The 22763-nt window shown below is 44.8% G+C and overlaps 2 protein-coding genes across 4 annotated transcripts in view; one reads left to right on the top strand and one right to left on the bottom strand.

Moving 5' to 3' along the window:
- Positions 1–4341, bottom strand: part of PIGT (phosphatidylinositol glycan anchor biosynthesis class T) — a 31969-nt gene extending 27628 nt beyond the window's left edge. The window contains exons 1-2 of the mRNA XM_068130348.2: positions 4043–4341; positions 1652–1835 (exon numbers count right to left, since the gene is read on the bottom strand). Of these exons, the coding sequence (XP_067986449.2) occupies positions 1652–1835; positions 4043–4310 (452 nt within the window). The 5' untranslated portion in view covers positions 4311–4341. The remainder of the gene's footprint in view (positions 1–1651; positions 1836–4042) is intronic.
- On the top strand, positions 4328–21380 carry NOP9 (NOP9 nucleolar protein). 3 transcript variants are annotated; one of them, XM_078786490.1, is made up of 10 exons: positions 4328–4457; positions 6987–7397; positions 7941–8060; positions 10755–10890; positions 11105–11294; positions 13187–13327; positions 14726–14839; positions 20309–20551; positions 20739–20844; positions 21098–21380. In XM_078786490.1, exons 2-10 carry the CDS (start codon positions 7304–7306, stop codon positions 21250–21252), a joined length of 1299 nt encoding a protein of 432 aa, XP_078642616.1. In that variant the 5' UTR covers positions 4328–4457; positions 6987–7303; the 3' UTR covers positions 21253–21380. The 3 variants fall into 3 exon arrangements, with proteins under 3 accessions (XP_078642616.1, XP_067986447.1, XP_067986448.1); XM_068130346.2 differs by lacking the exon at positions 4328–4457 and adding an exon at positions 4558–5553; XM_068130347.2 differs by lacking the exon at positions 4328–4457 and adding an exon at positions 4558–5553 and having other exon boundaries at positions 20739–20885; positions 21098–21335.
- Positions 21381–22763: the final 1383 nt, after the last annotated feature.

The following is a 22763-nucleotide window of genomic DNA, read 5'->3' as shown; positions in this document are numbered from 1 at the left end:
CGCCTAAGTGTGCCATTTTTCAACGTATCGGGCTGAAATATAATACCAACCTGGTCCTTGGGGTAAGGATGCTGAATGTCAAGTCTGATCAGAATCGGTTGATATTTGTGGACGCTGGAGTGTTAACGTCGAAAAGTTAACGGACGACAGACGGAGGGTTCAGTATGTGATGACCTCAACTGGACGGTAGTCCAGTTGAGTTAAAAAAGTGGAATAAATTTCAGCTTCCAGCATTATTGCTTCCAGTCCATGAATCCAAAAACATTACTTGAAACCTTTGCTTTATCCTGTGTAAAAGTGGCCATATTTGTGCCAGAGGGACCTGTTAACTCTGGGTGAGCCAAGTGGTGGCATAATGTGGCCGGCACCCAATGGTTGCACTCATACTGGTCCTTATCTACAATACTATAGCTCCGTTAACCGGTCAGTACTAAGTAATGTCGCGTCCGCAAATAGTTATCACCAGCCTTGGACGGATGAACCGAACCAGTTTTAACTCCCAAGGCGTTCTCCAATTTGGCGGTTATGACGTGCATGGAATGGAAGAACGACGAAGGCCTATTCTCACAAAACACATGGGTTTATTCCGAAACCCAACCAAGAACACAACAAAAAAATGTAACATTAATGATTTACAATAAAATGAGGCGCTGAATGAAAATAAAGAAAATAAGGCTGAGGTAAAATGCTAAGGTGACGATCCTCCATCAGATACAAACATGCACACAGGTTAAAGTAATAAAAATGAAAGTTGCCCTCTGGCACTTAGCTGGCCCCAAAATGGATCCTGTGGTACAGTCGGCGAAGCCTGGATCCACCAGGTGGGAAGCCTGTCAAAATGGCGGCAACGCCGAGTGTTGAAAGCACTGGTATCTTGGCGGGTGGCAAGCACGGCACTCGTTCCGTTCTTTTTCCGTCCACCGCTTCACACTCCTTCGGCGTGGGGAAGGTCAGCATGGCGTTCAACTCCCCGCAGAGCCCAGCAGCCAAAGCCTCCTCGCGATCGCCACAGAACAACACAAACACTCCTCAGCAGAACACAAAATGTCCAAGCTCCTTCTTGCCGCTCGTGCTCTCTCCCCATCATGCAGCCGCGTCACTCCGGCAGAGGGCGGGGCATGGCCTTATGGCCCTGTTTCCCCCGCCCATCGTACCACTGTAGCTCCGCCTCTCCTGGGCGGGTCTTCACTGTATCGTGTCCATGGAGCGTGAATACTAGCCGAATGATGTTTTGCTTGGCCGGTGTTTGTTATAAATGTTAAGGATGGGCACAGAAGGTATCACGAACAGGGGAATTAGCCTTAAACCCTACTACTAATTAACATGGCATCACCCCTCGTATGATGAACATCAAAACACAATCTTAAGCTACATTTTCCCTACTTATTACATCGAAATGCTCCTACACGTCACATTGTCCAAACTATTTCCATTCAATCCTACCTTTCCAACGGTAATCACTTCCCTACCCCCATAAATGTAACAGTACCTTCCATTATACCTCGTCACCATTATGAGGAGGGGTTTGACTTCACCGAACACACACACACACACACACACACACACACACACACACACACACACACACACACACACACACACACACACACACACACACACACACACACACACACACACACACACAACTTACTGCGATTTGGGCAAGCTAGAATGGAACCAAGCCCAGAGCTGTGCCCCAGGAGGTGCTGGATCAGGATGTTCTCCCCATGCAGGACCACGCCACCATCCCTGTGCCAGTGATATGTGCAGCTCACGCACAGCATGACTCGTTAACGTTCGTGCCAGCACCTGGGGAAACAGCCTCAAATGTGCAGCTTGGGGAGGGGGGGCACGTGGAGACAAAAAAAAAAAAAGATGGGAAGAGTTAGTAGATAAGATACATCCATAATTTAGACATTACAATAAACCCTCATCATTTGTGGTTTCAGCTATTCCCAGCTGCAGCATTCCTTTCTCCCTTCGCAGAAACGGATGGGAGGAGCATCACATCCCACTCCAGGCTTTTTCCTCCTCTCTCTGTCTGTCTGTCTGTCTGTCTGTCTCTCCACATGCACCCTTTGTAACATCAACATCACACCACTCTCTGCTAGCCAACACCTGACTTTCTTTTCTGCGATTACTATATTCTTGATCATGGCACCGAAGAGGAAAGCGAGTGAAAAAGTGATGTCTTTACACCAACAAGTGAAGTTGTTGGACAAGGTTCAAAGTGGCTGGAGTGCAGCATCAGTGGGTAGACATTATAGAATGAACAGTCATTTGGCCTTCCGATAATTGACAGATCATTGTGCATGTTTGTTGCACTACTCCTCCTACAGTTCTGGGCCCATGACATCCAGACTTGCTACATAAGATCAGCCCGACTACAATTAGTGCAGAGAGGTGTTTTAATATTTACCAGTGGTCTTAAGGTGTGGGGGAAGGGGGTGGGGGGGGGGGAGAGGGGTGGAGGTGAGGGAAGGATGGGGGACACAAATGATCTATGTACATGTGTATCATGTAGCACCACATCCCGGTGGGAGAGGGTATTACAAGTCTCCACCATTTACAGTATTCCAGTCCCCACGTTTTCCAGTGCAGTGAGGTGTTTTGAATTAAAAGCAGTCGGCATGTTTTTGCTTCATGCTTGTAAACCAGGGGGGGGGGGGGGGGGGGGGAGGGTTCCGGGTGCGATTGAGGCAGCCTGTACATCCGCCCATTAAAGGTATGTGTCATAAGAACATGTTGCATGCTTGGAAAAAGACATTTTTTTCTTCTTTTTTTTAGTATACATAGTCGAGGCTCGTATAAGAGCTAATACATAGAACATATAACAAAGGTAGCAGAAAACAAGAGGGGGTGAGAGAGGGAAGCACATCAACAGTAGGGAACAGGGACATCAGGAGATCTGTGGAAGGGAGAGGGCTGAAAATAAAGTACAAGGGATAAACAAGATGTACACTACAGAAACTTTCAGGAAAGAAAACAGGGGTTTGAAAGAGATGGATTTAGGGTGGATTAACGGGGTTAGAAGAGATCAAGGTTTTGGATGGGGGAAGAACTACGAGATGGTGGTGAACAGCTGTTTTTAAAAAAACACTGGAGGGAAGAGTGCGATTGAAGAGAGTGAGGGAGTTTGTTCCAGAGGTGGAAAAAAAGAGGAATGAAAGAGTGAAGGTGAGGAGAGAGCCTAGATTTTGGCAGTTTAACTATAAGAGGGTTGCAGGCAGATCTTGTGCGACCTCTAGGAATATTTGGGGGACAGAGCACAGAGAGAGCTGAGGGAGCTCGGCCGGAGAGGAGTCGGTAGAAGACAGAAAGACCACCAACCTGCCCTGCGGTGAGTGAGTGAAAGGCCCTCAAAGTTAGCTTCATCGCAGGAGATTGCAATGATTCTGAAAGCTTTGGTTTCAACAGCGTGAAGCCGAGCTGTGTGTGAGGTAGGAGTACCAGCCCAGAGGGGAGAGCAGTATTCCATTGAGCTGCGGATGAAAGCCTTGTATGTGGTGATGGAATCAGGTGTGCCAAGGAAGGACTTCGCACGATGGAGGATGCCCAGTCGGCGACTGGCTTTGGAGGCCAGATTGGAAATGTGGCTTCTCCAGCAAAGATCATGGCAGATAGTGAGACCCAAAAGCTGGAGTGACAGAACTTCTTGGAGAGGATTGTTGAGAAAGTAGATGAGAGGGTTTTCCAGATGGTCTTTTCGGAGAGACATAGAGAGAATGTGGAGATTTAACGGGATTAAAAGACATGTTCCAAGAGTTTGACCAGATTTTCATTTTATCCAGGTCCGCAGAGAGTGAAGAGGCAGATGCTTCCCTGCGATCTGAGGGATGAGAGATGGAAGGAAGCAGCATAAGCAGCATGCCAAGCAAGGAAGTACTGTATGTATGTACTGTATATATATATATGTATATATTACTGTATATTGTTCTTTTTAATGCAAATAATTTCACCATCAGACCAGTCAATGAGAGAAAAGCAGTTTTTAAACTCAGAAACCATCCAAATCCGGAATTTCCTTGTGCAATGCAGTCACCTGTTCCCTGGTCGAAGGCTTGTCCGCGCCACTCGATATCGAAACGGAATGAGGCGAGGAGGTCTCCAGAAGGCAAAGGTTTGAGCAGCAACTGCTCGTGAAACGCTTCATCCGTGCGTCGACCCGTCACGTCGAGGAACCGAGTGAGGAGCAGTGAGAGGAACACGAAGAGCGCCCATTGCTCCATTTTACCAAAGTAGTTCACTCTGTGGAGACCGGGAGCGGGAGCACAGAGCGAGCACCGTGAACACAAATAAGACTTCCGCATTCATTAATCACTGTCATCAGCACCCTAAGCGGTGTAATGGTTATAGCGTCCGTAGCAAGACCACAGGTCTTCGGTTTGAACCCCGGCTGAATCTCATTCAAAAATATGGAACTCCGTAGTCGGTCTATATCCACGCGTTACGATCACGTGAGTGGTATGGAAAAGGGTAAAAAAATTGCTTTCGTTGCGTCAGATTGTAAGATAAGTTTTATTTGTCAGGATGCGCGGCAAACTCTCGCGAGATCTCACGCGATCCCGCTGTATTCACAAGGACATACAACGCGGATGTTTTTCCTTATTTATTTATCGCGGCATTGATTTTGCTTATCTAACATAAGTACCTTTCTCTGGACGATAACTACGTGGTTAAATCTAGCTTAAACTTAAATACTGCTGATGAGATGTTATTGATCTGAGTTCGTGCCTGAGGTGTATTCCATAAGCAATAACTAATAAGCTAGCTATCGTTGGCCAAGCTAGCCGCGTGTATTATATTTATAACGTACTGTACTATATTGTATTGTACCACAACGTACGTAACTGGTAGCTATTGTTAAAATATGGTTGAAAATGCACTTTAAGACGAGTAAAATAATATAGTTGTGGACATTGCTTCTGGAGTTACGAACGTAGATTTGTTATTCCCCATTTTGCCAGTCTTTCCTTATTGTGCACTGTGTGGCGGCCATGGCAGTATTGATAGGTGCAGTTTCTACAGCATTGTTTTCAGTTTGTTTTGCTTTCGAGTTACACAAAGTCTTCCTTTTTCGTGGCTTCATTAATCGCCACATAAATTCTATTGATTTTTAAATCAATTTCTTGAATTATGGAACGAGCCAATTAAATATCTCTCCTTTTTCCGTTAGCTCGGCTGTGGTTCATCTTTTTCTCACTCTTTACGCATCCAGCTGTGATAAATTGAATTTCTTGAACATTTTATTATTTCCGGCTTGAATTTTATTGGTAAATGTGGAATACGTAGTTTCCGAGTGACGAAAAGCGGTTTACTGAATACGAAACGGTTTTCCCTCTGACGCGCTGGTGACTGCCAGTGCCAACATGGCCGCACGTGCTAAGGAGCGAACCAGCGCCAAACGGAGAACAGATTCCAGCGGACAGAAGGCAGAATGGCCACACACACAGCAAGCCGCCAACAGAACTGCAGGCCGAGCCACAAACGTGGAGTACCTGCAGCGAGCGTGCGAAGCGTTACGTGAGGGGTTTTCCAGCAAAGAGCAGGAAGGCGCGTTTGTTCTATTGAATATTCCCACATTTAAATGTTCAGATCACCCACGAAGCTATATTACTTTTCTTGTGATGAATGTGTAAGTTAAATTTGATCTTGAACAAACGATCCCTTCCTCCCAATAAGGGGTAGTTATTTGTTTGTGTTCACTAGATGTTTGCTAGGCAAAAACCTGACATGATTTTATTTATATCGCTCAAGATGCAGGTGAAGAGGCCTTGTATGTGGATAGAAGAGTGCCAAGGAAGGAGTTTGTAAGACGGAGGATGCCCAATCAGGGGCTGGCTTTGGAGGCAAATGTTAAAATGTGGTTTGCCCAAAAACGTTCATGCCTGATTGTGAATGTGAGACCCAGGAGTTTGAATGACTGAACTTCCTCAAGAGGATTGTTAAGAAAGTAGATGGGAGAGTTTGCCATATGGTCCTTTCGGAGAGAGATGGAGTGAGACTGAGATTTTTCAGGATTGAAAGACATGTTCCACTTGTTTGTCCAGGTCTGCAGAGAGTGAGGAGGCTGCAGACTGCCGATCTGAGGGATGAGGAATGGAGCGACAGAGAGTAGAGTCATCAGCAAAGAGATATAGAGGATTTTCAAGAGAGTCGGAGAGATCATTGATGAAGACCAGAAATAACACAGGGCCCAGAACCCTACCTTGAGGAACTCCAGCCAGAACAGGAAGCGGAGATGAGAGAAACCCATTCAGGGCCACACGTTTTACCAGCTTGTGATTTTTTGTTTTTCAAAGTCTGAATAGAGGGACGAGGCTGCAGCCTCTCTGTCTGAGGATGAGTTATGTCATGGCAAAGGATGGAGACATCAGCATATAGATGAAGGTGATTTTCCAAAGAGTCAGAGAGGTCATTGATGAAGATCAGGAATAGGACTGGGCCTGAACTTGGGGCACTCCAGCTTTGACAGGAAGAGGATATGAAAGGATTCCGATGAGCGCCACACGTTGGCTACGAGTAGAGGAACTCTGTGAGCCACATGTGGAGTTGGCCTTGGATTCCATAGGCAGAGAGTTTGTTGAGCAAGGCAGAATGCCAGACCGTATCAAAAGCACGAGATATGTCCAGAGAAACGGCCCTGATCTCATGTCTGACATTGAGGACCTCCATCTATTGTTGGGTGAGTAGAAGCAGCATGTCCAAGGTGGAGTGACCTGATCTGAATCCAAATTGGTTTTCTGCGATGCCGATGAGGCTGTTATAGAAAAGGAAGGATTTCATATCGACTGTGATTATAATTCCATGACCTTGCTGATGAGTGAACGTAAGTTGGTAGGTCTGTAGTTAAGGGGATCAGTTTTTGTACCTTGCATGTTTGTAATGAAAGTGAAGGCTCTCAACTGTTGAGTTGTTGTTGAATTATTAAGCTGAACCCCACCCCCTTTTTTGTTTTTTTCTCTCGACTCCCTTCCCCTTTGCAGAGCTGTTTTTCTGTAATGTATTGAAGGAGGTTGAAGGTTCTGAGATTCCACTAAGTCGAGATCCTGTTGCGAGCCGGGTTCTCGAGCAATTCCTCCGTGTTGGTCCAGCTTCCTGCATTGAGGCCCTTATCGGGCCTCTCTGTCGAGCTGCTCCCACTATTTTGTGTCACTGCTGTGTAGCTCGGGTGTTGGAGACTGGTCTTCAGCAGCTTCCACGGCTGCTGCGCTCCGAGACAGATCTGCATCAGAACCTGGTGGAACTTGTGGTCGATCTTGTAAACACTGTGACTCCGGTGATATCTGAGTTTGCCCGTGACATGTATGGCAGTTTTGTGCTCAGGATATTGCTGCAGCTCCTGTCTCAATTTTTTGTGGGAACAGCGGTTGCATACAACTACAACAGGGATGCAGGTACAACCGCACGAGACAATCTTGATCATTACTTGCTTCGTGTTGTGTTTGTACTTGAACCAGTGGTACATAATTGGGCAGTCTTTGACTGGAGAGGAAAGAAATAGCCAAACATTTGCTATATTCCAGAGGTCCTTGGCTACAAATCATTGTACTGTACAGATCAATGTACTCATTATTAATTATTTCTATCATCTATACCTGTCATGTTGGATAATATTGTTATTCATCCTTCACCAACCACTTTTAGTCCCCTACTGGTTTCACCGGAGGGAACTATAGGGTTTTCTCTCCGTCTGTCCATCCGTCCGTCCCACCTGTGGTTTTTCTAGACTTTTTTTCCCATACCCTTTAACATATTCAACTGAAACTTGGTACATGGCTTTATTATGAGAAAGTTACAGAACAAGTTCCAGTGTCAGGGCGTTTCATCAGTTCTTAAAATTTATGGCTTCACTATGCAAAATATTGGGACCGGTAGGGGAGCATGTATTGCAAAACAATTCTTGTTTTTCTTCCTTTTGTACCACTTGTGTGATAAAGAAAAGAAGACTATTAATAAGCAGGAAGATCATTGGGATGTGGAAGACTTTCCTCTGCCAGAAAGGTTTCCAGTGCTGCTGAAATTGATGGTGGAACAGGGAGTGTACCCAAATATCTTGAGTAAGTACTTGATGTAGTGGAAGAGGAATATTTCATACAAGCTTTTAAAATGTATGGCTTTGTAAGTCGGTACTGGTTTTGCATTTTAATGAAAGACTTTAATTACAAGACAAAACTAGGAAAAGCAATCAAAGATTGCAGACCCTCGCCAGGACTTTAGTGTTGTTTATAGTATGTATTTTATCGATGTATACTCATTCTAATTTTACCGTACATACTGATTGATGTACTTGGATTCTAATTGTTACATACTCTGTAGAGGTACTTGGTTTAATAAAAGATAATGTGTAAAATTTTCGTTTATGTTGGCACATTATGTGCAGACAAACGGATCCAATTGCAATGTCCTCTGGCGAAGGTAACTGGAAAGCATCTCAAAATGCTAAACCTGTCTGTGTCCGCTTTATACTCAAACTAAATTAGATGGAAAGATAAGGTAAAAAAAATGTACATTATATTAAAACATGTACATTCTCCATATCGTATATATATATATATTGTTGCGGATCTCTCCGTCGGCCTTTTTCCCCTTATCAAGGGGGGATCAACCCCCTTGTCTTTGACTGACCGACGTGAGTCCTGAAGTTGCACAGCTAACCCCGAAGAGGCAGGTGCACAACCTCGTTCGTACCGCGGACAGATGTTAATTGCCGAGCGGTTTAGCAACCGCGGCACGAACCATTAACAAGAGACTAGACCTGATTCCGAAACGTTGGCCAAATCGTGCCACAGGTGTCCAATGAGGGAAATTACAAAGACGACGGATGTAAGGGAAAGAAAGGCAAGGTAGGAAGAACAAATCGAATTTATTATTATTATTTACAAAACCAAAAGAACCAAGGAGAATGGAAAGATAAGAAAATAATGACAGAAAGAGGGACGGACCAGAAGGACACAGTGCAACACTAGCTTATACTATACAGTCTTACTTAACCCCAGGGACAAGACAAAAGACAGACTACGAGCACACTTACACGGGGGATGATGGCAGGAACGAATGCTGGAGGTGGATGGCTGGAGGGAGAGGAAGGTCCAACGGGAACTGGGTCACGGTCAGGCCGGGAGCGGGCAGCCGCCGTTCCTCCGCGGCCACGGTCGGCACCGCCGTCAACGCCCAAGCTGTGGTCGTGCAAGCTGCCGCGGTACGAGCTCCGCCGGTTCAAGCTGCTGCTGCTGTTCGAGCTCCGCTGGTTCAAGTTGCTCCTGCGTACCGCTGCGTCGCGTACTCTCCAAAGGCTTATTATTGCTCATCCGCCGCGTGCTCCCCAAAGACTCATCTGCCGTATCTCTCCTCCAAAGGCTTGCGCGCGCGCTTTTATATCGCGCCTCGCGATCAACCACCACGCCCGTGCTGGTACCTCACCAGTCCTGATTGGCGGGTGGGGGCTCGCTGGCTCCACCTTCCGATGACGATGGCGGAGACACGCCTTTCTTCTCCGAAATTACCTCGTGGCTAATGGTGGAGTGCAGTTGGCAATTGCTGACAAATGGGGAATTGGAAGGGAATCTACCTTATTTCACTTCGGTGCAATGCAGTGTCAATTAATGAAAGACAGAGCCTTAAACTAATTTAATATAATAAGGAGATAACTACTGAAAAGGGGAATCTATGATTTGCTACGTGATTGTATATGGACTAACTAAGGGACGACCTTTGACCTTTACACACAACATGGAGGGTGATATTTACACACTAAAAACACAATTCTCAAATCCACAACAATATCGACAGAGTGGAAACACGAACCAAGGACAATCATTGAAAATGAGGATGTCGTGCTCATGTACGACCTGATGATTCCATCAAGCGTCAACATGGAAAACAAAGCATTGCATCCGGACATTGTACTCAGGAACAAAAGGAAAAAACAGCATTGATGATTGAGATATCAGTACCCAGCGATTTTGGCCAAAACAATGCAGAAATCAAGAAAATGACCAAATACCATGACTTCAAAAATGAAGTCAAGAGATCTTGGAAGCTGAAGAGCATTGAAATTGTACCAGCGATAATTGGAGCAACAGGCATGATAAAGAAGAACCTCACTGAGATTTTGAAAACCATCCCCGGGAATATGACCACAGTTGAACTACAAATGGAGGCAATCCAGGGTTCGGTGATGATCCTGATAAGAGCCCTTGGAACAAAACTTCTGGAAAAAGTTGAACAGATTGGTCCATGAACCGTGATCCCGTACCGAAGCGGATACTTTGGGTCCTCGGAGGACTCCGTTCCACCTCCTAAAACCCGAAAATGCAGATGACAACCAACGACACACACACACACACACACACACACACACACACACACACACACACACACACACACACACACACACACACACACACGTAAAGGTGGGGTCAAAAGGTTAAATATCAAATAAAAATGCAATTACGGGCACATTTTAAACTTTTTTTTGAATGAAACTTTGTGTATGCAATCAACATTGGGGGTGCATGGAAATGTAACGATTTTGGGGGATTTGACCCCAGTTCATGCCCCAGGGGCCACAGGGGTCAAAGCAGAATATTTTTTTCAGCTCAAAATTTGATATTGGGTCATTCCTGGTGGAACGTTTTGCCATCTTTCAACTTTGCTTTAGGTGGAAAGCTTGGGGATTTGCGATGGCGTGCCATCAACTTCACTCGTTTTTAAAATCCCTTCTTTCCTTTGCATTGTTTTTATTCATTCAGTTTTTGTAGAAGAGGAGGCAGCCAGCCATGTGTTGCAAACAGCTTTGCTGGTTCTGCATGCTCGAAATGCCTCACTCTGCAGTGCCCTTTGTGGGGTTCTCTGTAATGCTCTGGGTGCTGGGAAACAGGAAAGCAGGTACCACAGACTCATCAATGCTTATCCTGTCAACAGTTGAACAGTTGTATTATTATTTTAATTTTTTTCATAAATGTCACACCTTTTCATAAACGATATGTCTGTTCCACAGAGCTTATATTTTGAGCCACTTGGGCATTGTTCGTAATATCATAGCAAAGCTTGACTTGCATGCTGTCCCTTTGACATTTGCGATAAATTGTTGTTTTGATAGTGCACTACTGGAGCGTTTTAAAGATCGGACTAGTAGCCATGTAATCGAGCGCCTCATCGAGGTCGCAGACAATAAGCAGCTGAAGAACCTGTACAACCACCACATGCAGGGAAACGTTCCTGCTCTGGCTTTGCATCCTGTAGCCAACTACACCATTCAAAGATTCATTGGAAAATGTCTTGCGAAGCAGGTGGGATGGTTCCCATTATTTATTTCTGTTTGCTTGTTTGCTTTTTGTTAGTTAAATTCTCTATTTTAGTGAATACAACAACAACAACAACATGCATTTCAAGGCCATTTTCCCTGCTAGAGCGGGGGTTAGCCTTGCGGTCCCCATGACAATCTTCTCCATTTTGCCCTATTTTCTGCATCTCTCCTTGTTAACCCCCTTGCCTGCATTTCTTCTTCCACCATCTTTAGCCAAGTCTTTCTCGGTCTTCCCCGTCCTCTACTTCCTTCTACATTCATTTCCATCACTCTTCTCAACCAGTCACTTTCATCCTTCCTCAACACATGACCAAACCATCTCAACCTGTTCCTCTTCACAGCATCTATTCCCATCATCTTTCGCAATTCATCATTTGTCTTCCTCTTTCTCAACGATACTCCGCACATCCACCGAACCATTCGCATTTCCACCCTTTCCAGCCTTCGTTGCTGCTCTGCATTCATAACCCATGCCTCGCTCCCAAAAATCATAACACTTCTCACACATGCAGCATACACCTTTCCCTTCAGCTTCAACGACACCCCCCTCCTCGTCAGCACGCCACTCAGTTCCCGAAACTTCTTCCATGCACATCTCACTCTAGCAACCGTTGCCGAGTCTGATCCACCTTCTCCATTCAGCATGTCTCCGAGGTAGCAAAATGTTTTCACACCTTCCAGCTTCACACCGTCTCCAAGATCCAACTTAACATTTCCTCCATCTGCAGCTCCCTCTGTGCACACCAAACATTTGAATGTAGCTGCCACACTGGTTAATGACCCTCTCAGACCACTACATTTTTCATGAACCCACTCGGCGCACATTGTACATTGAATGGAGTTCACTCCGACACCCTTCCTGCACACAGCACATGGCCACTTCCCAGTTCTTTCCACCTCACCACATGCTTTACCACTTGCCATCACCATCACCATTAGTGAATGTGGAACATTTGTGTTCTGGGAATTAATGCATTGGTACAGCATCCTTCTCCATTAACATTTTACCTTCCGTTTGAATGGAGAAGGTGGATCAGACTCGGCAACGGTTGCTGGAGTGAGATGTGCATGGAAGAAGTTTCGGGAACTGAGTGGCATGCTGATAAGGAGGGGAGTGTCGTTGAAGCTGAAGGGAAAGGTGTATGCTGCATGTGTGAGAAGTGTTATGATTTATGGGAGCGAGACATGGGTAATGAACGTAGAGCAGCAACAAAGGTTGGAAAGGGTGGAAATGCGAATGGTTCGATGGATGTGCGGAGTATCGTTGAGAGAGAGGAAGACAAATGATGAATTGCGAAAAATGATGGGAATAGAGCCTGTGATTGATGTTGTGAAGAGGAACAGGTTGAGATGGTTTGGTCATGTGTTGAGGAAGGATGAAAGTGACTGGTTGAGAAGAGTGATGGAAATGAATGTAGAAGGAAGTAGAGGACGGGGAAGACCGAGAAAGACTTGGCTAAAGATGGTGGAAGAAGAAATGCGGGCAAAGGGGTTAACAAGGAGAGATGCAGAAAATAGCGCAAGATGGAGAAGATTGTCATGGGGACCGCAAGGCTAACCCCCGCTCTAGCAGGGAAAATGGCCTTAAAATACATGTTGTTGTTTGTTGTGGCTTCCGTAAGTTAACAGAAGTGTTAAACCTAAATCTTAAATTAACAACATTGATGATAGGTTTTCATGGAACTTTCAAGGATTGTTCATGTCGCTCAACTCACAATGATTAAAGTGAGCCATCGTGCGATCAAAAAAAGAAGGCGACCAATCTTTTTCGGCTCAACCAGCCGAATAGTTTGAATGGCCAGCCAGGGCCAAGTAAGTCACATTCTTGATTGGGCAAAAGAGAAAAAGTGTTTCCGTGCTTTGCTTTGTTTTCAGTTCTGCAAGTTGTTCAAGGAATTGGTTCCCTGGTTGGAGTCTGTGCTGGCTCAGGGACACATGGGAATAGTTACCAGCTTGGCAGAGGCTGCAGTGCGATTGCAGAAAAAACAAGATAAACTGCTTGAGGCTCTCCTTAAGGTTTGTTTCCCCTATGGGTGAGATATACATACAGTTGTACCCCACTATTCGCGGCCCTATGTCCGGTGTAGTCGCTGTCTTTCAGGGCCGCAAAAAAAAATATTTTCACAAGCCGTGAACATGACACAGTTATAATATAAAACTCATCTTTCATCAGCCACGCACAAAGCAGCGAGACATACGCAAAAAAACATATACGAGCCACGATCATGACTTGCTTCTACATTCGCGGCACTGTGCTTCATGGTTTCACGGCTTTCGCGGCCAAACAAGCGAGCTCCGCAGCCAAGCGAGTGAGCTTCACAGGATATCCCGCCGTTCACACTGTGAATAGCTTCACATGATACCCCGCTGTTCACACAGTAATCATTGCTTCACGTGATATCCCGCTGTTTACACAGTAAACATTGCTTCACATGATATCCTGCCATTCACACGGTAAACATTGCTTCGTGGGATATCACGCTGTTCACACAATAAACATTGCTTCACATGATATCCCGCTGTTCACACGGTAAACATTGCTTCACTTGATGTCCTGCCATTCACACGGTAAACATTGCTTTGTGGGATATCCCGCTGTTCACACAATAAACATTGCTTCACATGATATCCCGCTGTTCACACGGTAAACATTGCTTCACTTGATGTCCTGCCATTCACACGGTAAACATTGCTTCGTGGGATATCCCGCTGTTCACACAATAAACATTGCTTCACATGATATCCCGCTGTTCACACGGTAAACATTGCTTCACATTGCTTCACGTGATGTCCTGCCATTCACACGGTAAACATTGCTTCGTGGGATATCCCAACAGACAGTAAACATTGCTTCGCGGGATATCCCGCCATTCACACTGAACAGCTTCGCGGGCTATCCCACCAGCTGCATAACAAGTCATCGCCATGAGTTACTATACAGAATGAAAACACTCCGGTGTATCTATTAGTACAATTGGCTGTTTCCCTTTTCCCCCATTGAAACGATGGCACGGCATGCATTCGTGGAATTTTCATCGACATTCGCAGAATTTTCATCGACATTCACAGATTTTGCCTCGACATTCACAGATTTTGCCTCGATATTCACAGATTTTGCCTCGACATTCCTGGATTTTCGTGATCCGGGAACCAATCCCCCCTTTTTCCATTGAAACAATGCCCTGCCATTCACGGTTTCGCAATTCGTGGCACTTTCCAGAAACGTTTCCTGGGGGAATAGCGGGGTCTGACAGTAGTCACCTATCTTGCACAACGACCACTATCTCTCACTACCTCACTTTTTCCACTTGTATAACACACCACTCCTCAACTCTGACCTCATTCTTCATTTATTTTCTTTCCACTCATTGTCTTCTCATCTATTACTAACATTGTCCTTAACGTCCTTTGCAGATTTTTCACTGTGATGTTGAAGCCCGACAAAGTTGTGCCCTCCAATTATTTGCCTCCATGTTCACATACGAGATATACTTTGGACTTGGAGAAGGAAATGAGGATCTTCCTTCGGTTAGTAACTTAGGCATTGAGAAACCGTGGCTGTCCGATTCTACAGGCAGATCCTTATTTTTATATTTTGTAATGATTATGGCTAATGAATAAGCTTGCACATAAGTTACATGAAATAGTCATGATGTTATGGCAGATCCTATGGCTGTATTCCCACAATCCACTTTTCAGAACCCCATGAACCTGTGTGGGAAGGGCAAGGGGTGAGTTGAGGAAAAATAAAATTTAGAATGTGAGAATTGGGAGGAGAAGAGAAATGGAAAAGGTTGTCCAGAGGGCAGTGGAAGTGGTAATGTCATCTTCTTCTTCTTCCTCATATACTTTTTCTTATTATTATTCTTTTGTACACAGCACATGGCTACAGGGTATGATTTTGCCGCTGATGAAATGCTCTCTGTACATTAGGCAGGAATTTGTAATTTGTTCAGGATGCCAGCAATAGCTCACCTACTCTTCGCGAAGACACCGTGGGATTTTTAACATCCAGCAACTAATGCTGCGGTAGACAGGACACCCAGTTTAACACCCATCGAAGGGACAGCACACATTGATGAATCGCCCTGCCTGTGAAACACCAGGATGACAGTTTACAGAACTGGGCCGAGATTCAAGCCCAGGCTGGACAGCTCAGAGGCGAGTACACCTATCTCGAGGCCATCCTGCAAGCCTATTGTGCCTAATAGGGTAGGGTACTGGACTGGTATCCCAGCAGTAGTTATGGGTTCAAATCTGGCTGAAGGCATCCCATTGTCTGGAAGATTACCGTGCAGTTATCAGATTCTAGCAGGAATGAGGTAGTCTGTCTGGTCTGACCTCCATATGTTGCCATTACACATTTTGTCATTGACTCTTCAATTCATTAAAACAATTTGGGTTTTAGGTTATTAAAAAAAAAAAGCCCAGGGACGAAGGATTTGGGGAGTATCCCAATTCTCTCAATCAATCTATGTGGGAAAATTACACGCCCAGACCGGGAATCAAACCCAGGTCCTCTGGTGAACCTTACCAGTCACCTGGGTTCAATTCCTGGTCTGGGCTTGTAATTTTCCCATATCCAGTAATACCTCAGTTAGCGCTACCCCCCTTTAACGCTGTTTCGTTATAACGCTCTTGCAAATTGAAATTAAATTTTTACGAGAAATTGAAGAAAGAAAATGACAAAAATCCTTAAAGCTACTCAAATTCCACGAGTCCAAACGCAAGTCACAACACGAGCACTCAACTTCCTGAGAGCTTCCATTTCTGTTTACATTCATTTAGCCAATCGGAGCGCATCACACATACGCACTCTCAGCCAGTCAAGGCTCTCCTCTCAGTCTCAGCCCGCTCTCAGTTCAAACTTTGCCTCGATCATGTTTGCAGACATTGTTGTTGTCTCGCAAATTTTTTCTATTGTTCTTCACCCATCATGTCTGGAAAACAGCCTGCAACTTCAACGAGGAAGTTTCAATGGTGGCGGGACATTACACAAGGCCGGCAATAATGGTACCCAGGGTTAAACTGTGTTGTAAGTCCCCATTCACCGTATTGTGAATTAATGGTCGGTACGGTATACGTATACAGACAGGTGTGGGACCAGACACGTGTTCGAGTCACGGCAGCCCGGCATTCAAAGCGAATTGATTCACTGCGAACAATAAGGCCCGTCATTTAAAGGTCCTTTTCACCGTCGGTTTGGGAGATTAACGGTTTAACGAAATTCCAATTGGACTGTCAGGCAGGCTTGGGCTCGGGCCATCGAGCGATCTTCAGGTGTTACAGGTAGCTATCAATAAATTGTTTGTTTAAGCGCGTTCAGGTAAATCACCGATTCAGAGGCGAAATAAATGGCAAATTATAGTTTGTCGGTGAAACTCGTATTATGCGTCACGTGACATCAAGGAGGTTTGTCTGCAGCATCACATCGACGGATACGGAATGAGAAAGTGAAAACAACACTAGGAATGAGGGAAAAGCGATGGACGCCATTACGTGCATTTTATAAATATTTGGCCGAGAGCGCTTCGCCCGGGCTGCGTTGTCATGTCTGCAAACGGCACGGGGAAAGGTGGCGAGTCTCGCCCGTCGTCTTTTCATCGGCTGGCAGTGTGACATGGCAGAGAAAACATGGCAGAGAAAACGCGCCTCGCTGCACTTTGGTTCTGATCCCAGGCTGTGGCCCTGACAGCTCGGACCCGCTTTCTGCATATGCAGCCATCAACGGGATCCCCGTGCTTAGAAACCTCAAACTTCCGCCGTGTATTCATGATACATAACATGTACAGTATTCAACTATAATGGCACTCAGTAGAGAACTTACCTCCGCCTGGTTGGCCATAATCACTCAATGGTGAAGAATCACTTTTAAAATTCTACTATCTGGATGCGCATCTTCACCAAAATTTAATCGATTAATTCCTTGTCATACACACAACCTGTCCAACAAGTTTCGTCCAAATCCATCCATAACTTTTTCAGACATCCTGCTACGTATCGTTTTTGCTCTTTCTCTCAATGGTGAAGAATCACTTAAAAAAATTAACTCGCATATCCGAATCCATATTCAGATCTTCACCAAAATCGAATCGTCCTTGTCAGACACCCAACCGGTACACCAAACTTCGTCCAAATCCCTCCACAACTTTTTGAGATATCCTGCTATGTATCGTTTCTAGCCCTATCTCCCAATGGTGAAGAATCGCTTAAAAATTCTAGAAGCCGGATCTGAATCTTCACCAAAATCTAATCATGTCGTGCTTATCACATATGCTACATCTCTGCCAAATTTTATCCGAATCCGTCCACACCTTTTTGAGATATCTTGTTCACAAACAAACAGGCCAGACAGATAGACAGGGGTGAAAACATAATCTCCATCCACCTTTGGTGGCAGAGGTAATAAAGGGTCATTACTGTGCAGTATTAGTTTGTGTTTATTATACCCATGAATTACTGTATATTATATATATATGTCAGGTTGAAAATAACATTATGAGGAACGCATTTTCATATACCTAATGGTTTATAATGACCTCGTAGAGCGCTGTTCCGCTTAGCACTCCATGTTTAGGAACGTATCCTGAGCGCTAAACGGGGTATTACTGTATATCAATTGGTTATTTATAATACTGTTCATTTATATATAATTTTGTGTATGCAAATATGCAAAGAAAGCATTCTTTGCAGAAAGCATTTTGTGTATGCAAAGAAAGCATTCGATCGGGTCCCACGCAAAGTATTGACATGGGCATTGAGGAAGTTAGGAGTGGAGGAATGGTTGATCAGAGTAGTGATTGCAATGTACAAAAGAGCGTGCACAGCTGTAAGGACGAAGGACGGGAACAGTGGTGAGTTTGAGGTGAAGGTGGGACTGCATCAGGGGTCGGTACTAAGTCCACTACTATTTGTAGCTGTGATGGAGGTGCTGGCTCAGAACGTAAAGGAGGGTTTACCGTGGGAGTTGTTGTATGCAGATGATCTGGTGTTGATTGCGGAAAGTATGGATGGACTGAAGGAAAAGATGAACACGTGGAAGAAATGTATGGAGGCAAAAGGTCTGAAGGTGAATATTGGAAAGACGAAGGTGAAGGCAAGTGGTAAAGCATGTGCTGAGGTGGAAAGAATTGGGAAGTGGCCCTGTGCTGTGTGTAGGAAGGGTGTCGGAGTGAACTCCATTCAGTGTACAATGTGCGCTGAGTGGGTTCATCAAAAATGTAGTGGTCTGAGAGGGTCATTAACCAGTGTGGCAGCTACATTCAAATGTAAGGTGTGCACAGAGGGAGCTGCAGATGGAGGAAATGTTGAGTTGGATCTTGGAGACGGCGTGAAGCTGGAAGGTGTGAAAACATTTTGCTACCTCGGAGACATGCTGAATGGAGAAGGTGGATCAGACTCGGCAACGGTTGCTCGAGTGAGATGTGCATGCAAGAAGTTTCGGGAATTGAGTGGCGTGCTGATGATGAGGGGAGTGTCGTTGAAGCTGAAGGGAAAGGTGTATGCTGCATGTGTGAGAAGTGTTATGATTTATAGGAGCGAGACATGGATAATGAACGTAGAGCAGCAACGAAGGTTGGAAAGGGTGGAAATGCGAATGGTTCGACGGATGTGCGGAGTATCGTTGATAGAGAGGAAGACAAATGATGAATTGCGAAAGATGATGGGAATAGAGCCTGTGATTGATGCTGTGAAGAGGAACAGGTTTTTTTTTTTTTTTTTTTTTGTATACAAGGTCGAGGCTCGTGAAAGAGCGAACATTAATCACACAGAAAGACAAACCGACACATAAAACATATAACATAGGGAGCGGTAGACAAGATGGGGAGAGAGGGGGAAGGACACAAACACAACATTTGAGAGCAGGGACCGAGAGACATGGAGACATCGAGAGATCTGAGAGAGGGCGAGGGCTTTGGGGGGGGGGGCGTGGGAAGGGGGCGGTGGGAGAGGTATAAAACATATGGACACTGCCAGGACTTCCAGGAAAGAAGTTGGAATTTCAAACAAGGTGGATCTGGGGTGAATTAGCGGGGGTAGAAAAGATCAAGGTTTTGGATGGGGGAAGATAAGAGATGGTGGTGAACAGCTGTTTTAAAGACCTGGAGGGAGGAGTGGGATTGAAGGGAGTGAGGGAGTTTGTTCCAGAGGCGGGAGAAAAGAGGAATGAAAGAGTGAAGGTGAGCAGAGAGCCGAGATTTCGGCAGTTTAACCATCAGAGGGTTGCTGGCAGATCTTGTGCGACCTGTAGGAATATTTGGGGGACAGAGCACAAGGAGAGCTGGGGGTGCAAGGCCGGAGAGGAGTCGGTAGAAGACAGAAAGACCACCTACCTGCCTGCGGTGAGTGAGTGAAAGGCCCTCAGAGATAGCTTCATCGCGGGAGATTCCAATAATTCTGAAAGCTTTGGTTTCAACAGCGTGAAGCCGAGCTAGGTGTGCTAGGTTGAGATGGTTTGGTCATGTGTTGAGGAAGGATGAAAGTGACTGGTTGAGAAGAGTGATGGAAATGAATGTAGAAATAAGTAGAAGACGGGGAAGACCGAGAAAGACTTGGCTAAAGATGGTGGAAGAAGAAATGCGGGCAAGGGGGTTAACAAGGAGAGATGCAGAAAATAGGGCAAAATGGAGAAGATTGTCATGGGGACCGTAAGGCTAACCCCCGCTCTAGCAGGGAAAATGGCCTTTAAAATGCATGTGTGTGTGTGTGTGTGTGTGTGTGTATGCAAATATGTTTCGTATAGCGCCACCTGGTGGAAGCCAGTATTACAAGTCGTATAAAATATGCTAGCGATCATGGAAGTGTGGGGATTAACCCCTATATAAGGATGGGTTCTTTGCTAATTGTACTAACTCGGGCTTAGCACTGCAGGCACGATATAATTTGTAACTTGCCATTATTAGAAAATTACATGGAAAACAAACCTTGCATCTAATGCTGGTGTTTTACAGCTATAATGACTTTTTAATAAATATTATTTCATGTATATGTGACCAGGAGAAACAACAAATGCTGCACGAAAGTGCAGGCCATTCTGTGACATACCATGGTTCGATGCTGCTCCAGAACCTGATGCGGTTCCAGGATCCCGCACTGATTGTGAACGGCCTCCTTTCTCTAAAACCATCTCCTTTGCTGTCTTTGTCATGTAGCCAGTTTGGCAGCAGGGTGGTTGATGTTTTCTTTAAGAGCCCAACCGTATCCAGCCAATTCCACGAGGAGTTCTTTGCCATACTCAAGGTGCACGGACCATCATCGTGCATCTACCTTTGTATCTGAACATTGTTGTCATTAAATGAAACAAGTGATGAAAAGCTTTACTTTGCTTGTGATTTGCATTATATTGATCTTCTTTGGCTCCTCTTTTTGAAGATTGCTGTTATTTAAGAATACCTGTTCCCCTTCCTTCCCTTCCCCACCCATACAGGACAGGTTGTTTTCCATGGCATGCACTAGGTATGGCAGCCGTGTGATTGATGGAATATGGACGTCATTGTCTTTGCCACAGAAAGAAGCCGTGGCGCAGGAATTGGGCACGTGATCTTCCTTGCGTTGCCTTTGTCCTTCATATTTTGTAATTTCCCCCCAATGCACAATGCATGGAATGCATCTTCATTCCAAATCTCCATTGTCAACAGCATTCTGTGTGGCGTTTGCTCGATTCTAGCCTTGTTTGGAGTAATACCACCGACTAAATAGCTAATACCATTAACTCCCAGAAAACAATTTTACTCATCTGGATTTATGTGGCCTTTGTCTAATCAGATGTTGTTTGCTTTGTTGCAGCTATGAAACATTCTGAGCTTTGTCAAGACCAATTTGGGAGACACGTCGAGAGGAATTGTGCACTGGGCCATTTCTTGAGGCGTCGTGGCGAATGGCAGGAAGCTCAGGCACAGCATTCACGGAAGCGTAGGATGCTTGCTGACTTTTTGGATTGATGAAGATAGTCTGATGATTAACAGAGCTTTTATATTTTTCTCAAAATCAAATGTATTATTGTATAATTAAAACCTACACAGTTTCTTGAGTTTTTCTCCTTCTTATTAAATACATATTGAAACGAGAACGGCACTCTATGACGTCTACTGATATGCCTCCGCCCACATTATTACATCATCACAATACTTGTACCAAATTTGATTTAAATCCATTCAGCAGTTCTCAAGTTATCACATTTCTACCTGACATGACTGCTGACCTTTGACCCCAAAATTTAAATCAGTTCATGTTTACATCATTATACATACCTGTACCAAGTTTTAATTTAAATCCCTTCGGCTGTTCACAAGTTATCACATTTTTACCTGACATGACCTTTGGCCTCTGACCTTGGGATACCAAAATATAATAATTTAATCTTTACATCATTATACATACCGGTACCAAGTTTGAATTCAATCACTTTAGCCATCCTCAAGTTATAGACCTATTACGGACTTTGACCATTGCCCCCAAAATCTAATCAGTTAATCTTTACATCATTATACATAAGTGTACGAAATTTGGTCAGCATGCCACAAGTTATCACGGTAACAGGATGTTTACCTAACATGACCTTTGGCCTTTGACCTCATGACCCCAAAATCGAATCAGTTCATCTTTTCCTCATTATACATACCTGTACCAAGTTTGAATTAGATCACTTCAGCCATTCTCAAGTTATCGCAGCAATGAAAACCTATCACGGACAGCCGGACGGACAACCTGAAAACATAATGCCTCCGGCGGCTTGGTCAACGGAGGAATAAAAACGCCCTGTGATGATAATCCAGGTTTTTGTGGAAGCTTACATGAGGGTGTTTTTTATATATTTTTTTATTCTTATTTATTTATGTCCAATTTTTACTTTTTATTTAAAACTGAAGATATTTGCAGCACGTAATCTCCAACATTTACACATTTAGCATTGTCCATTGGTTGACTGCCATGCATCCATATTGTTTTGTGTTGGTGTTGGGCTAGCGGCTAGGGTGCCGGCTTAGGATCCTAGGATCCTGGGTTCGAATCCCGGTCGATCGCTGAATTAACGCCAGGGGGGTTGACTCAGCCTGTCATCCTTCTGAGGTCGGCTAATTGAGTACCAGTTCACTGGTAATTCCCTGTTTGTCGTTAAAGGCGGCAAAAAGGGTTGGCGTCAGGAAGGGCATCCGGCCGTAAAACATTGCTTCAAAAAGGGGACCGGAAAACAACAACAACCACGGTTCCCGAAAAAGGCCAACCCCCGCTTTGCGGGGAAAAATGGCCTCTAAATGTGGTTATTATTATATTTTTATGTGCAATGGAAATGTCCCTGGTTTGGTTCTGGTTGTGGCTTCTTCATTTGACGCAAGCATTGCTTGAAGATTTGTCTCACGGCAAGTTTTATTGTACAATTTCTATGAACTGCACCATCCAGTTGTTTGCTGTATCCATAAATGTCATCCAGCATTCCTCCTTTATTCAAATCCGT

Source organism: Myxine glutinosa, chromosome 11 (genome assembly GCF_964187855.1).
Source record: "Myxine glutinosa chromosome 11, kmMyxGlut1.1, whole genome shotgun sequence".
Taxonomy (NCBI): Eukaryota; Metazoa; Chordata; class Myxini; order Myxiniformes; family Myxinidae; genus Myxine; species Myxine glutinosa.
The sequence above is the reverse complement of the archived record's forward strand: the minus strand, read 5'-3'. Positions and strand labels throughout refer to the sequence as shown.